At 46.8% G+C, this 17145-nt stretch overlaps 2 protein-coding genes across 5 annotated transcripts in view; one reads left to right on the forward strand and one right to left on the reverse strand.

Annotated features, from left to right (window-relative positions):
* The window catches only part of LOC133457541 (protein NLRC3-like), a 549537-nt gene that overhangs the window by 241416 nt on the left and 290976 nt on the right, over positions 1 to 17145 (reverse strand). The window lies entirely within an intron of this gene.
* LOC133457536 (myelin transcription factor 1-like) overlaps positions 1 to 17145 on the forward strand; it is a 61557-nt gene that overhangs the window by 9480 nt on the left and 34932 nt on the right. For 3 of the 4 annotated variants that reach the window (XM_061736891.1, XM_061736893.1, XM_061736894.1), the window contains exons 5-11: positions 3736 to 3929; positions 7365 to 8053; positions 10525 to 10996; positions 13011 to 13130; positions 13623 to 13713; positions 15091 to 15204; positions 15280 to 15497. In XM_061736891.1, the coding sequence (XP_061592875.1) occupies positions 3736 to 3929; positions 7365 to 8053; positions 10525 to 10996; positions 13011 to 13130; positions 13623 to 13713; positions 15091 to 15204; positions 15280 to 15497 (1898 nt within the window). The remainder of the gene's footprint in view (positions 1 to 3735; positions 3930 to 7364; positions 8054 to 10524; positions 10997 to 13010; positions 13131 to 13622; positions 13714 to 15090; positions 15205 to 15279; positions 15498 to 17145) is intronic. The other variant, XM_061736892.1, reaches the window with a different exon arrangement.

Consider the following 17145-nt stretch of genomic DNA (forward strand, 5'->3'; position numbering starts at 1 on the left):
CAGCAGATCAAAGCAAAAGTTAAAATAGACTCAATAAAAGATGAATAAAACATTTTAAGAAGCTTCTTATCGACGTTAAAACACCTCAGTTTTCTCAGATAAAACAATCTTTGATTTGCCTTCCTACAGATAGCGTCTGAGTTGATTCCAAAAGACAGTTTGTTGTCCACGATGGTGCCTAAATACTTGTACTGGCTGACAACTTCCACTGCTGTGCCTTTAAGAAAGGTTTGAGTTGTGACAGGCGGATTCTTCCGAAAATCAAGAATCATGTCCTTTGTTTTTGACAAATTGAGTTGCAGGTAGGAGTTATCACACCATCTAACAAAATAATCAAGGACAGGTCCATGGCCCACCTCCTGGTCCTGCAAGAGGCTGACAATCACGGAGTCATCAGCAAATTTGATTATAAACCTTGACTCGAACATGCTCTTACAATCATTGGTGTAGAGCATGAACAGTAGAGGTGACAGGACACACCCCTGGGGCGAGCCTGTGGAACACAGCAGAGAATCAGACAGGGTTTCATTGACACGAGTTCTCTGCGGCCTCATAGTCAGAAAGTCGACTAACCAACATATGGTTCCCAAATCAATGCTGGGTATTTTTGACAGCCTTTGAGCAAGAATATGAGGCTGCATGCAGTTAAAAGCTGATGAAAAATCAGCAAAGCATAGGCGTGCATGTGTTTTCCTACCCTCCAGGTGCCTGACAACAAAATTCAACAGTGTTGCCACAGCATCCTCCACCCCTTTCCTGGGTTGATAGGCAAATTGGAGTGGATCAAGAATTATCTGTGTCACAGAGAGCAAGCTTTTTTTCACCATGCGCTCAAAACTCTTCATCACCACTGAGGTGAGGGCCACAGGACGATAATCATTCAGTGTCTTTGGTGATGATACCTTCGCCACTGGGACAATAATGGACTCTTTCCACAATGAGGGGACTTTATTCAGTGACAAGGACCACTGAAAGATATATGTGAAGATACCACTTAAGAATGGGGCACAGCATTTAAGTAGTCGACCACTGATACCATCAGGCCCATGACTTTTCTTAGCGTTGGTCTTTTCAAAAGTGCTCCAGACAGTGGTTTCATCTATCTGAATCTGACTGCTTACTGGAGCAGCCCTGAATACAGACAGTTCATCAGAAAAATCATTTGAGTCAAATCTCAGATAGAACTGATTTAGTTCTTTTGCCAGGGTAAGATCAGATTTATCAGCATAAGACACTCTTTTTTTCTTATCCTGGATTCCCACCATAGACTTGATTCCTTTCCAAGCAGAGCGAGAATCACCACTCCTCAGTTCATCTTGTACCTTGTTCTTGTACTTCATTTTGGCAAGCCTAATTTCACTTCTGACCAACCTTTGGGCTTCCCTTTGTTCTGCGATGTCTCCCTGATGATAAGCTATTTTTTTCCTATTAAGGGCATTTTTGAGGGATTTACTAACCCAAGGCTTATTATTTGGATAGATTGTAATTGTCTTTCTAGGGATAATCATCTCCTCACAAAAAGTAATGTAGCTCACCACAGTATGGGTCAGCTCATCTAAACTGGTACAAGTGTCTTTAAAAACATCCCAGTTTGTATTATGCAAGCAACCATTCAGTTCACGAACAGCATCCTCTGTCCACAAAGCAACCTCTTTGCGCTCAACTTTGCCCCTCTTAAGAACTGGCTGGTAAACTGGAGCAAGCAGGACACAGTTGTGGTCAGAAGAGCCAAGTGGAGCAAGTAGAAAAGATTTATAGGCCCCCTTTATAGTGCCATAGCACAAATCCAGTGTTTTACCATGTCGTGTTGAACATTTAACATACTGGTACAGATGCCCAAGATGCTGACTCAGGCTGCAAGTGTTAAAATCACCAAGGATAAAATGTGGGGCATCAGGACAAATACTTTGCAATCTGTGCACAAGTTTAGCAATGGTGGATGCTGCTTCTGCCATGTTAGCTCTGGGATGTATATACACCACTGTTAAGAACACCTGCGGAATTTCCCGTGGCAGATAAAATGGTCGCAGTGAGACAGATAAGAGTTCAATGTGGGGACTACATACAGATTCTCTTATTTGGATAGTCTTGCACCAGCGAGAATTAACATACAAGCACACGCCCCCTCCCAGTGATTTGCCGGAGATCTGTGCGTCACGATCAAGCCTATACGGCTGACCAAAACCGTCAATTTCAAAATCCTTATTCTGATCATAATCTTTAAGCCAAGTCTCAGTTAGAGCGATCACACAGGCGTTCTTATAGTCTGTGATATGCTTCACATTCGCCTGAAGTTCATCCACTTTATTCCTCAAGGACCGCACGTTACCAAAGATAATCGAGGGAAGTGGTAAGCGGCGGAGTCCGAGTCTCCGCAGCCGCTGACGGACGCCTCCTCTCCGGCCTCGCTTCCTCGTTCGTACCGCTGTCACGCGCTGACAGGCTCCGGGTCTGTGGAGCGTTGTTTGCCTCGCTGCTGCCGATGTCAGCCTGTCCGGGCAAAAATCTCCATTCTGGTTCCTCCGGATCTCTGGCGGAATGCCATCAAGTGAGATCGACACCACTGAACTATTGCAGTGGATAAGAAAATCACGGCTGTAACTGAGCCTGTAAGATCGGTTGCTCTCTTGGAAATTGACAGCCAAGGCAGCCATGGCAGACAGGTTCAGGAGAAAAACACCCATCAAATAATCCATGATGAGAAATAAAAAATAATCCATGATGAAAATTACAAAAAAATAAAGCAGCCAGTATTACAAATAAACAGGCTGTTCAACTTTCCCACGTAAAACACTCAATCACTCTCACACACTGCAGCTGCATGTCGCCATGTCCAGCGCCAGTCCCCTTGCCTCTCCTAGCATCACCTAGCTTCACCTAGCATCACCTAGCTTCACCTAGCCTCACCTAGCATCACCTAGCGTCACCTAGCTTCACCTAGCATCACCTAGCATCACCTAGCTTCACCTAGCTTCACCTAGCATCACCTAGCATCACCTAGCTTCACCTAGCATCCCCTAGCATCACCTAGCATCACCTAGCTTCACCTAGCTTCACCTAGCTTCACCTAGCTTCACCTAGCCTCACCTAGCATCACCTAGCTTCACCTAGCATCACCTAGCTTCACCTAGCATCACCTAGCTTCACCTAGCCTCACCTAGCATCACCTAGCTTCACCTAGAATCACCTAGCTTCACCTAGCGTCACCTAGCTTCACCTAGCTTCACCTAGCGTCACCTAGAATCACCTAGCTTCACCTAGCGTCACCTAGCCTCACCTAGCATCACCTAGCTTCACCTAGAATCACCTAGCTTCACCTAGCGTCACCTAGCTTCACCTAGCTTCACCTAGCGTCACCTAGCCTCTCCTAGCATCACCTAGCGTCACCTAGCCTCTCCTAGCATCAATAGCTTCACCTAGCTTCACCTAGCTTCACCTAGCGTCACCTAGCCTCACCTAGCGTCACCTAGCTTCACCTAGCCTCTCCTAGCATCAATAGCTTCACCTAGCTTCACCTAGCTTCACCTAGTGTCACCTAGCATCACCTAGCGTCACCTAGCATCCCCTAGCTTCACCTAGCGTCACCTAGCTTCACCTAGCCTCTCCTAGCATCAATAGCTTCACCTAGCTTCACCTAGCTTCACCTAGTGTCACCTAGCATCACCTAGCATCACCTAGCATCCCCTAGCTTCACCTAGCGTCACCTAGCTTCACCTAGCGTCTGTCTGTCCTCAGCGTCCTCGGCTGTCCCATCGTGAAGAAGAGGAAGCTGGAAGAGGCCGAAGCCGAAGAAAACACGTCCACGGCGAAGAGGAAGAACCAGCCGTCCAGACGGATGGAGGAGGACGGAGACTCGGCGGAGGAGACGAGAGACGAGGAAGAGGAGGAGACGAAGAACGAAGGAGGAGGAGCCACAGAATCAACCAAACGTGAGTGTGTTTACTGGGACTGAAAACAGGTCCACAGATGTTCCTGAGAGGGGAGGGTTAGTGGGGGCAGAGTCACCTTGTTTACATTCCACCAGGGAGATTGTGACCAGAGCGATCGGCCAAACCGCCCTGTCAAGGCCAGATTATAGAATCAACAATTATATTGAAAACAGACAGACTCAGTACTTCAGTCTCTGGTTCATCAATGGCGACTCCAAACAGACAAATTTGTGATCAATTCCCACCAAGCCGAGCTTCCAACTTCTCCAAGGTCTTATCCATCTTACCAATGAGCTCAAAGACGCCGCCAGCCTGAGATTCTGTTCAAGAATCATCCAGTTTACGGCTTTGCTCCACCAACGTTAAAGTCTGAGTGTTGATCACCTTGCTTGATCCTTCAGCCACGTCCGGCAGCTCTGAAAGAACCAGAACAGCTGTCGACGACTTACGCGTTTGTCGGTAGACCAGGAATCCCCCTCCTCCGATCAGGAGAAATCCTGCTATCATAAATCCAATTATGAAGCATCTTCAACGTCCTCGACAGACAGAATCACCAAACACAACGGTTTCCAGTATTTGTAGGAATCCATTGTGTATCCAGTAAAAAACATCCCATCGGGGCAGGAGGGCTCCCTTACCCCCTGACTTCTGGTTGTGCTGAGAGACCAGTTAATCAATTCCATGATTGTAGAGTTTGGGAGGAGTGAAAAGAAGAGACTCTGAAGACGAGACAGGACAAAAGCAGTAGCAGGGCAGATAGATAAGGGAGAGGAGCAGAAAAGCGTCCGCCTTCGTTGAGAGCCGGAAGAAGAAGAACAATGGAAACATTGTTGCTTCCCTGACGTGGAATGATCTGCTGTGATGAGGCTTTAGAATAGAACCCATGGTATAAGCTCATTATAGCACAGTTAACAACCAATCAGATCATTATACCACAGTTAATAACCAATCAGATCATTATACCACAGTTAACAACCAATCAGATCATTATACCACAGTTAACAACCAATCAGATCATTATAGCACAGTTAACAACCAATCAGATCATTATACCACAGTTAACAACCAATCAGATCATTATACCACAGTTAACAACCAATCAGATCATTATACCACAGTTAATAACCAATCAGATCATTATACCACAGTTTTTGTTTTTTTATTTTGGATCCCCATTAGCGGACGCAAAACGCCAACTAGTCTTCCTGGGGTCCATTAAAATTAAAATACATTCATACAACAGCACAACTACACATATACACACTTAACTAAATACATAAGTAATTACAATTACATCACTCCATTAACCCCCCCCCCTCATCCCACCCACATCATTACACCAGCTACATCACTGCAGTGGCAATCACCACAACCTGCAACTACATTGAGCTGTATTTTCCACACAATAAATCACGAAATGTATATTACAAAATGTATATCAAACATATATATTAACCATTGTTTGTGTCTGTACCCAAAAATAACCTTTTTAGTTGCTTTTTGAAACTGTCTCTGCTTGCTGCATTAGTTATGGTAAATGCCAACCTGTTCCAGTGTGAGATGGCCCTGTACATACAAGTTCTTTTCATTGCATTTGATCTTGGTAATGGAATAGAAATATGACCCCAGCTAACTTGTCTTGTCCTGTGCTCATGTCTGTTTTGGGAAAAGGTTATTTTTGAGTACAGGCAGTTTGGTTGTTTCGACACAGTTATATTCCTGAATAATGTTAGTAAATTGTGTGTTAATCTGTCCTCTACTTTCATCCAAGCAAGATCACTATGCATTTGGTCAACAGCCTTTCTCAAAGAACACCCAAGTGCAAGGCGAGCTGCTCTGTTCTGCACTATCTGAAGTTTGTTTATATTTTTTTTCGCTGCACTTGACCAGATAGCTGAGCAGTAGTCAAGGTGTGATAATACCAAAGTTTGAATAACCTGTCGGAGTGTAATTGGTGTTAATAAAGAGGAGTATCTTCTAATCATGGATATACCTTTCCCCATTTTGCCTGTTATCTTGTCTGTGTGAATCTGCCACGACAGATGTTCATCAAGAAGTATTCCAAGAAGTTTAGCTTCAGTGACCTGTTCTATACACCTGCCGTTCATGGATATTTTTAATTGGTTTTGGCTTTTTAAAGCATGGTTTGAGCCAAAAACAATGCATTTAGTTTTTACTACATTTAAAATCAATTTGTTTTCGGTTACCCATGCCAAAATTGATTTCAGGTCATTTTCCAGCAACACATTCAGCTCATCCATCTTGTTTGATGACATATAGACTGTGGAGTCATCGGCAAACATGGCTATACTAGCTTTACTGAGGACAAGTGGCATATCATTGGTAAAAATAGAATAGAGCAATGGACCCAAACAACTTCCCTGTGGGACTCCACACAGTACTGCCTTTACTGCAGAACAACTACCATTAAAGTAGACAGTTTGTGTTCTATTTGATAGATAGCTCCGCATCCAATTAAGAGTCCCCTTATTAAAACCATAAGCAGCCAGTTTCCTTAAGAGCATTTTGTGATCAATCAAGTCAAATGCCGCACTAAAATCGAGAAGAACAGCACCCACAATCCTTTTCTTGTCTATCTCACTCATCCACTGATCGGTCATCTGCATTAAGGCAGTACTCGTGGAGTGATCTTTTTTGTAAGCATGTTGAAATTCAGAGTTTAGTTTGTTAATAGAAAAATACAATGACATCTGGTCAAACACAATTCTCTCCATGAGCTTGCTTAGCACTGGAAGAATGCTGATAGGACGGCTATTAGCGCCTGAAAACATGTCCTTCTTGTTTTTGGGTAGTGGTATGACTTTTGCAGCTTTCCAACCAATGGTTGGAAAGCTGCTGTTCCAGTTAACAACCAATCAGATCATTATACCACAGTTAACAACCAATCAGATCATTATACCACAGTTAACAACCAATCAGATCATTATAGCACAGTTAACAACCAATCAGATCATTATACCACAGTTAACAACCAATCAGATCATTATAGCACAGTTAACAACCAATCAGATCATTATACCACAGTTAACAACCAATCAGATCATTATACCACAGTTAACAACCAATCAGATCATTATACCACAGTTAACAACCAATCAGATCATTATACCACAGTTAACAACCAATCAGATCATTATACCATAGTTAACAACCAATCAGATCATTATACCACAGTTAACAACCAATCAGATCATTATACCACAGTTAACAACCAATCAGATCATTATACCACAGTTAACAACCAATCAGATCATTGGCCGCCGGGGTTACTGCAGCCAACAGCGAAGCCGACACGGGAGCGAGCAAGGACTCCTAACTTCTTTGCGGCTAACGCTACTTAGCACGTTAGGCCACTCCGACTCCTTGGTAATCTCATGTGTTAAACAGTTTCTTCTTCTTCTTCTCCCTCTGCAGCGGTCTGCTCACTAGAGACGACTGAAGAGACAGAGATATCCGTTCTTCCAGACGGCGACGCCGAGAACCGAAGCGTCTCAGAGACCGAGAACAAACCAGGTTCCCAGGTGGAACCAGAACCAGAACCAGAACCGGAACCAGAACCACAACCGGCCGGCGATCATCCAGACAAGACTCCAGAGACGAGGGCCGAGGAAGAGGAGGAGGAGGAGGAGGAGGAGGACCAGCCGTCAGATCCTACTGCAGAGGAGACTGTGGTGACTGTGGACGAGCAGAGAGACGACGAGGAAGACGAGGCAGACGAAGACGAGGAAGAAGAAGAAGAAGAAGAGGAAGAAGAAGAGGAACAGGAAGTGACGGCTGTGGAAGAGAGAGAGTTAGGAAGACGGATCATGAGGCAGGAGAACTCGGACCACCAGTACACGAGCGGAGACTACAACCTTCAGAACAAAGAGTCCAAACGGCGGCCGGAGGAAGAGGAGGAGGAGGAGGAGGAAGAGGAGGAAGAGGAAGAACAGGACGGAGGAGGAGAAGTGGGGACGCCGTACGACATGAGTCCGTCTACTCAGGGATCTGAAGCCGCCGTCGTGTCACTCAGGGAGGAAAAGGTCCGAGCCGAGGAAGAGGAGGACGAAGAGGAGAGAGAGGAAGAGGAGGATGAGAGGCAGGAGAAGGAGGACAGTGAAGTGGTACGTTGTTATCTGGTTCAGTTATCCAAGAGTTATTAACAATCCTCAGTTAAAGCTGCAAGCAGCGATGAACGGGCCCTCGCGCGTGCAATTTGCACCAATTAAGATCAAGGACTCAAAACTAAGTCCGATGACACCACCACGACTCTTTATGTCAACCTTTATATCAAATATCGACCAATCATAAGAGGGGGCGGGGCTTATTCACACCAATTATGGTCAAGGGATTCAAAACTAAGTCCGATGACACCACCCACGACTCTTTATATCAAACCATTCAAAAGTTATGGCCGGAAATAGGAACTATGAAATATCGACCAATCAGGAGAAGGGGAGGGGCTAATTTGCACCAATGAAGGTCAAGTACTCAAAATCGAGTCCGATGACACCACCCACATGTCTTTATCACAACCCGTTCAAAAGTTATGGCAGAGAAAAGTATTCTAGGGGGCGCTGTTGAGCCGTTAGGCCACGCCCATTAATGCAAACCATGAAATATCACATTTATCACCAGGCCTGGCTTGGTGCAAAATTTGGTGACTTTTTGGGCACGTTTAGGTGGAAAAAAGGCCCTCATTTCATCAGAACAATAATAATAAGAAGAAAAAGAATTCCTACAGATACAATAGGGCCTTCGCACGTAAGTGCTCAGGCCCTAATAATTAATAAAATAGATTATTTATCAAATTGAATTATCAAAATGACTTAATCAAAACGGGGCACCACCTGACGTAATCAGGAAAATGAGAAGTAAACAGCAGAATCAGTCTAAGGTGAATTATTCTACAGAATAACAGTGGAGGGAGGAGAGAGTCCGAGCTCAGGCCTTTAAACCAGCAGTTTTACAAATATGTGTAAAATAAGAACAAACAACTTCTCTCATTCAAATTAATCAGAATTTATTTACACGAGTGTTAAAAAGATGGTAAAATAACACTTTGGATAAATTCTGATGGCTAAACTACACAAAAACAACAACTAACTAACGTAAACGCAAAACTTCCGATCATCCACGTGTGTGTGTGTGTGTGTGTGTGTGTGTGTGTGTGTGTTTCAGTATGTGTGTGTGTGTGTGTGTGTTTCAGTATGTGTGTGTGTGTGTGTTAGTATGTGTGTGTGTGTGTGTGTCAGTATGTGTGTGTGTGTGTGTGTGTGTGTGTGTGAGTGTGTGTGTGTGTGTGTGTGTGTGTGTGTGTGTGTGTGTGTGTGTGTGTGTGTGTGTGTGTGTCAGTATGTGTGTGTGTGTGTTTCAGTATGTGTGTGTGTGTGTGTGTCAGTATGTGTGTGTGTGTGTGTGTGTCAGTGTGTGTGTGTGTGTCAGTATGTGTGTGTCTGTGTGTGTGTGTGTGTGTGTGTGTGTGTGTGTGTCAGTATTTGTGTGTGTGTGTGTGTGTGTGTGTGTGTGTGTGTGTGTGTGTGTGTGTGTGTGTGTGTGTGTGTGTGTGTGTGTGTGTGTCACATGACTCAAACTGGCTCGGGGGTTTTATGACCGAGTTTAGTGTGTGTGTGTGTGGGGGGGGGTTTAGTAGAAAAGATCAGCCGTTCCTCATCCGTGACTGTTTCATACAGCGCTTTCAACCGGCTTTCAACCGGCTTTCAACCGGCTTTCAACCGGCTTTCAACCTGCTTTCAACCTGCTTTCAACCGGCTTTCAACCGGCTTTCAACCGGCTTTCAACCTGCTTTCAACCGGCTTTCAACCGGCTTTCAACCTGCTTTCAACCTGCTTTCAACCGTCTTTCAACCTGCTTTCAACCGTCTTTCAACCGGCTTTCAACCGGCTTTCAACCGGCTTTCAACCGGCTTTCAACCTGCTTTCAACCGGCTTTCAACCGTCTTTCAACCTGCTTTCAACCGGGTTTCAACCGGCTTCCAACCTGCTTTCAACCTGCTTTCAACCTGCTTTCAACCGTCTTTCAACCGGCTTTCAACCGGCTTTCAACCTGCTTTCAACCGGCTTTCAACCGTCTTTCAACCGGCTTTCAACCGGCTTTCAACCTGCTTTCAACCGGCTTTCAACCGGCTTTCAACCGGCTTTCAACCTGCTTTCAACCGGCTTTCAACCGGCTTTCAACCGGCTTTCAACCGGCTTTCAACCGGCTTTCAACCGCCTTTCAACCGCCTTTCAACCTGCTTTCAACCTGCTTTCAACCGGCTTTCAACCGGCTTTCAACCGGCTTTCAACCTGCTTTCAACCGGCTTTCAACCTGCTTTCAATCGGCTTTCAACCGGCTTTCAACCGGCTTTCAACCTGCTTTCAACCGGCTTTCAACCGGCTTTCAACGCGACTGACAGGAAGAGAATAGCAGCAGGGCATCCGACAAATGTTCAGCTCAAAACGCTGCGTCGCTGCGGCCAGTTAGGACAGTCCAATAGAAAATAAAGCAATGGAATTGATTTTGTCGCCGACGCTCGCTCGGCCTCCACTGTTCATATTATCACATAATCACATAATTAACTGTGGCCCAACAGGTAGAAGAGGAGGAGGAGGACTCCAGCAAGGCCTCTCCGAGCACGGTGGTGATAGAAGTCCGGTCTGAGGATGACGACGAGGAGGAAGAGGAAGAGGAGGAGGAAGAGGAAGATGAGGAGGAGGAGGAGGAAGAGGAGGAGGAGGAGGAAGAGGAGGAGCATGACCGGGCCTCGGAGGGGTCAGGGGTCACCGACGACTCTGAGAACTGGGACATGACCCGGGGGAACCTGGGCCTGCTGGAGCAGGCCATCGCCCTGAAGGCCGAGGAGGTGCAGGGGGCCTCGCCGGGGGCCTCGCTGGGGGCCTCGCTGGGGGCCTCTCCGGGGGTCTCTCCGGGGGCCTCGCCGGGGGCCACGCCGGGGGCCTCGCCGGGGACCACGCCCCGCAGCTCGCCGGACTACCAGCCCTACGCCTCCCCGGGCAAGGCCTGCGAGGCCGGGATGCCCCGCCGCCACACTAGCTACAGCAAAGGTAGGGGCCTTATTTATTGACTTGTTAGTGCCACGGCTGCAGCAAGAGGCACGACTCCTCCAAAGCTATGCAATAGTGTTGCATGTTATTCTGCGGGTTTATTATTCATTTTCCGGACAAAACTTCGGTTCGCTACTCCTCCTACAGCTTTGAGAAAACGCGAAAAGTAAAAACGTAAAAATGTGCGCCTTAAGCGGGAATCGTGTGCTATGACTTTTATTAGCGATTGGCGTGCACGTTTTTGCGCAACATGCAAAAACGTGCGCTTTTAGCGCCATCCGGAATGCATTGGGAGAAGTTTGGGGCCTCACCACTCGCACACAGTTACTCGAAAAATTATGAACCAATTTAGAAAGTTGTAGGCCCTGAATTTAACTACAGTCCTGTGGATTTTCAGAGTGATGGCACAAATAGTTTTTGCACGAAGTGCAAAAACATTTCCAAATTTCCAAACTAATGGGGAGATTTTCCCATGTAAGTGAATGGGGCAGAATGTCACACTGTGGATGGGAGGAGGTTGGAAAAACTCCAAATTCACCTTTTTTCTGAGTCACGTATCTTTCTCATACTTGCACGTAGGACTGTCATTCAAACTTCAAAACGGAGGAAAACTTCTCTTCTCTCTCCAAACCTAAAACAGTTTTTTCCTAAAATGTACAGTTTTCAAGATATGAGCCCTCAACCGAGGACTGGAAATCACTTTTTTGTCAAATCTAGAGTGAAGTTCTAATTGTTTAGAGTGAGCGAAACATTCAAAAAATGAACATAATTTTTATTTGTAACTCGAGCTCACGGCCAAACCGTAAAAGCTGGACAAATAATTTTTGGTCAGAATGTAGACATAGGTGTTGGGATTCATAAAATGTGACTTTGACAGGCGGGGTATGCACAAAATTTAAATGGCGATGGCTAAAGCGGCGACAATTCCTGCCTCTGTCTCCATTGACTGCAATGTAAAAAAAAGTTTTCTTCAAAAAAATCTCATTTTTGTTTTCGAACTGCCGTTACTAACACATTTTAAGGAATATCTGAATAAAATTAAGATTGTCAGAATCTGCCGGGTTCTGTCTCTCTCACGATGTCTTTGTTTTTCTGCTAGGAGCTATGGTTTTCTCACAAATCAGAGTTATTTGAGGAAAGCTGGGGTTTTCTCACAGCCAGTCCGGAACCTTCCTCATTTCCAGGTTTTTGTTGCCCCTAGCAACCAGAGCTCAGCTGTTGACTGATTAGACTGACCCAGAACTGGTCACATGACCCAGTCAGTACAGACTTCATATAGTATAACCTGGAAAATGGAGAAATCTGAACCCTGACCTTTTGACCTTAGATGATCCCCAGTCCTGCTGGGAACACGTTCATGGGATATATATGTATATATATATATATAAATATATATATATATATATATATATATATATATATATATATATATATATATATATATATATATATATATATATATATATATATATATATATATATATTAATATATTAATTATTATATATAAATATGTCATATATATTAAATACTCCCCCCTTATACACACACACACACATATATACACACATCCCACACCACACACACCGTTAGTGGCCCCGTTAGCGGTTCTGTTAGCGATACTGTTAGCGGCCCCGTTAGCGGTTCTGTTAGCGATACTGTTAGCTGTCCCGTTAGCGGTCCTGTTAGCGGTCCCATTAGCGGTTCTGTTAGCGGTCCCGTTAGCGGTCCCGTTAGCGGTCCCGTTAGCGGTTCCGTTAGCCGTTCCGTTAGCGGGACCCTACACCAGCCTTCCTGTTTCCACACCGTCTATAAAAACCCACAGGAACCAAAACAAGTCAATAATTTATCTTCTCTGCGATCATGTCGTGGTGCTACAGCCGGCAGTCAAATGCTGCCTCAGATCTCAGCTGAGGCTAATACTAATGCTAAGACTATTGCTAGCAGTTCACTAGCAGTAAACCCCCCCCCACTGCCCCCCCCCCCCCCCCCCCCCCCTCTCTGTCTCCCATCCAGACAAGAAGGAGGTGAAGTGTCCCACCCCCGGGTGTGATGGGACGGGTCATGTGACCGGGTTGTACCCTCATCACCGCAGCCTGTCTGGGTGTCCTCACAAAGACCGGATCCCCCCAGAGAGTGAGTACCAGAACCAGAACCAGAACCAGAACCAGAACCGGGGAACACGGGGCGTCTGGGTCGGTAGAGCAGATGCTAACAGTGTGTTGGATCCTTTCAGACGAGCTACGGTGCTGAATTAATGTGTTAAACTTTAATGAGAAAACAGGAAAGCTAGCATACATTTAGCTAAGGCTAACTGAGCCGGCATGTTTTAGGTAGATCTGAAGAAGAAAAAGGTTTGTCATGACTATAAACTCAAATTTGGAAGAAAAAGCCTTTCCGATCAAAAAACGGATGATATCTGTTGACCTTATGAGCTGGGGGCCCCGTGGGGCCCGAGGGCGAACTGGGCCCCCGTGAGGTCCGGCTCTGACTGAGCAGCCGTTGTCGTCGTAACAGCCGCCTCCGTAGCCTCTGCTAACCGAGCTAATGCTGGAGCTAAAACTGGAGCTAACGCTGGAGCTAACGCTGGAACTAACGCTAACGCTAACCCTAACCTCTATGTTCTAGTCCTGGCCATGCACGAGAACGTGCTGAAGTGTCCGACGCCCGGCTGCACCGGCCAGGGACACGTGAACAGCAACCGCAACACACACCGCAGGTTAATACACACACGCACATGCACTCACGCACACTCACACACACACACACACACACACACACACACACACACACACACACACACGCACACGTCAACAGAAACCGCAACACACACCGCAGGTTAATACACACACGCACATGCACTCACGCACACTCACACACTCACACACACACACACACACGTCAACAGAAACCGCAACACACACCGCAGGTTAATACACACACGCTTGCACGCACGCATGCACGCACGCACGCACACACACACACACACACACACACATGTCAACAGAAACCGCAACACACACCGCAGGTTAATACACACACGCGCGCTCGCACACAGGAAATGTACTTCCGGTTGCGAACAGTCAGAGAATGCGGACGCACGTGTGTGTGATCGCGTAAAAGAAATCTTCTAACACTGACAGACAGACGTGCACACGCTGTTAGTGTAGCACGCAGCTTCTTGTTACGCGTGATGTAGTCTGCGTACGTAACAATGCACGCACGCACGCACGTGTCACACAAAATTCTCTATGTTATTCACGCGTGCACACACACGCTGCTGCGCGCGGCTCCTCTATTAAAGACGCTAATAGTACTTCATACGCACACACACACACGCGCACTCGCACACACACACGTCAACAGCAGCCGCAACACACACCGCAGGTTAATACACACACACACACATGCATGCGCACACGCACGCACACACGCACACACGCACACACGCACACACACACACACACACTCACACACTCGCACTCGCACACACACACGCACGCACGCACGCACGCACGCACTCGCACGCACGCACGCACTCGCACGCACGCACGCACACACACACACACACACACAAACACACACACACACTTGCACGCACACACACACACACACTTGCACGCACACACACACACACACATACACATACACACACACACACACTCACACTCACACTCACTCACACTCACACTCACACTCACACACACACTCACACACACACTCACACACACACACACACACACACGCACACTCACACTCACACACACTCACACTCACACACACACTCACACACACGCACACACACACACACACACACTTACACACCATCTTATAATCAGGGTCGTCTTATATTCAGGCCAATACGGTAGATTTAAGCATATTGTTCCAACTTCCTCTGATTGGGATGGTTATAAAAAACACTAATTATTCATTAATGCCTCCTAAACCGTCTTACACACACTGACTCTGTTCCACCGGTAGTTTAACGTGTTTCCTAAACCGTCTAACACACACTGACTCTGTTCCACCGGTAGTTTAACGTGTTTCTGAGAGTTTTCCATCACTAACGTCACGTCTCCTGGGTGTCGGGTGTTAGCCTGTCCGGCTGTCCCATCGCCGCCGCCACCAAGCTGAACAAGAGCCAGGACAAGCAGGTGCACTTGCAGGCTGCGTCCAGCGAGCCGTCGTCCAACTCCGACCGAGTCCTCAGGTAAGCACCGCGCCGCCGACACGTCCCCCGCGGGTCCTCCCGAGGCATGATGGGTAACTGCCCCCTCCCCTCCAGGCCCATGTGCTTCGTGAAGCAGCTGGAAATCCCCCAGTACGGCAGCTACCGGCCCAACGCCGTCACCACCACGCCGCGGGCTAACCTAGCCAAGGAGCTGGAGAAGTACTCCAAGGTTTCCTTCGACTACGCCAGCTTCGACGTCCAGGTGTTCGGCAAGAGGATGATCGCGCCGAAGAGCCCCGGCACCGCCGACTCCTCGCCCAAGGCCTTCAAGCGTAAGGATGGCGCTTCGTCCTCCGCTGGTTCTGGTTCCACAGCGTTTAAGGTTCTGCGTTAAACCAACGCAGAGCCTACACCGTTGCCGTCACGCCGTTGCCGCGACGCCGTTGCCGCGACGCCGTTGCCGCGACGCCGTTGCCGCGACGCCGTTGCCGCGACGCCGTTGCCGCGACGCCGTTGCCGCGACGCCGTTGCCGCGACGCCGTTGCCGCGACGCCGTTGCCGCGACGCCATTGCCGCGACGCCGTTGCCGCGACGCCATTGCCGCGACGCCGTTGCCGCGACGCCGTTGCCGCGACGCCGTTGCCGTGAATCCGTCGTGAACTTTCGGACTTCTCCGTCACTCCATTTCTCCGCGGTGCTAAACCCCCCAGAGCGCTAGTTGATACTTTGTTTAGCTTCAGGCTTTTCCGGTCACCGTGAATCAGAGAGATAAGGACAACTATTGTGCAAAAAACCAAAACAACCCAAAAAAAAATCACACACACACACGAAGAAAAGAGGCTGAAAGTTCACGACTGCTTCACGAACCGGAACCGGAAATGCGTTGCTACCAAGCGAACCAATCAGGGAACGAGCAGCGCAGAAAGACCGGAATTAATTTCAGTAGAGGAGCTAGCTGGTCAGTAGAGGAGCTAGCTGGTCAGTAGAGGGAGCTAGCTGGTCAGTAGAGGGAGCTAGCTGGTCAGTAGAGGAGCTAGCTGGTCAGTAGAGGGAGCTAGCTGGTCAGTAGAGGGAGCTAGCTTGTCAGTAGAAGAGCTAGCAGGTCAGTAAAGGAGCTAGCTGGTCAGTAGAGGAGCTAGCTGGTCAGTAGAGGAGCTAGCTGGTCAGTAGAGGGAGCTAGCTGGTCAGTAGAGGAGCTAGCTGGTCAGTAGAGGGAGCTAGCTGGTCAGTAGAGGGAGCTAGCTGGTCAGTAGAGGGAGCTAGCTGGTCAGTAGAGGAGCTAGCTGGTCAGGAGTAGGGATGGGCGGTATTGACTAAAAAATGTAATAATTTCTGGCATTTATCCTGATAACGATAAAAATGACGATAAAAAAATACCAATTCAACTCCATCTTTGTAACTATAAATCTATCACCACATTCAGTCTTTGGAGCCAAAACACTGCTCTAAAAGATACTAAATGCTACTAAACTACACCAATTAAATTGAATTAATAAAAACCAATTAAATGAGTTAGACCTGCACTGCAAAACTGGAATGATTCGCCATGTTTGTTACACAAACACGTATCAACGGGAATTTATCTTTCTTTCTTTCTTTCTTTCTTTCTTTCTTTCTTTCTTTCTTTCTTTCTTTCTTTCTTTCTTTCTTTCTTTCTTTCTTTCTTTCTTTCTTTCTTTCTTTCTTTCTTTCTTTCTTTCTTTTTTCTCTTTCTTTCTTTCTTTCTTTCTTTCTTTCTTTCTTTCTTTCTTTTTTAGGCTCCTTTCTTTCTTTCTTTCTTTCTTTCTTTTTTAGGCTCCTTTCTTTCTTTCTTTCTTTTTTTAGGCTCCTTTCTTTCTTTCTTTCTTTCTTTCTTTCTTTCTTTCTTTCTTTCTTTCTTTCTTTCTTTCTGGCTCATTCCTTCCTTCCTTCCTTCCTTCCTTCCTTCCTTCCTTCCTTCCTTCCTTCCTTCCTTCCTTCCTTCCTTCCTTCCTTCCTTCC

This window comes from Cololabis saira, chromosome 12 (genome assembly GCF_033807715.1).
Source record: "Cololabis saira isolate AMF1-May2022 chromosome 12, fColSai1.1, whole genome shotgun sequence".
NCBI classification, from domain to species: domain Eukaryota; kingdom Metazoa; phylum Chordata; class Actinopteri; order Beloniformes; family Belonidae; genus Cololabis; species Cololabis saira.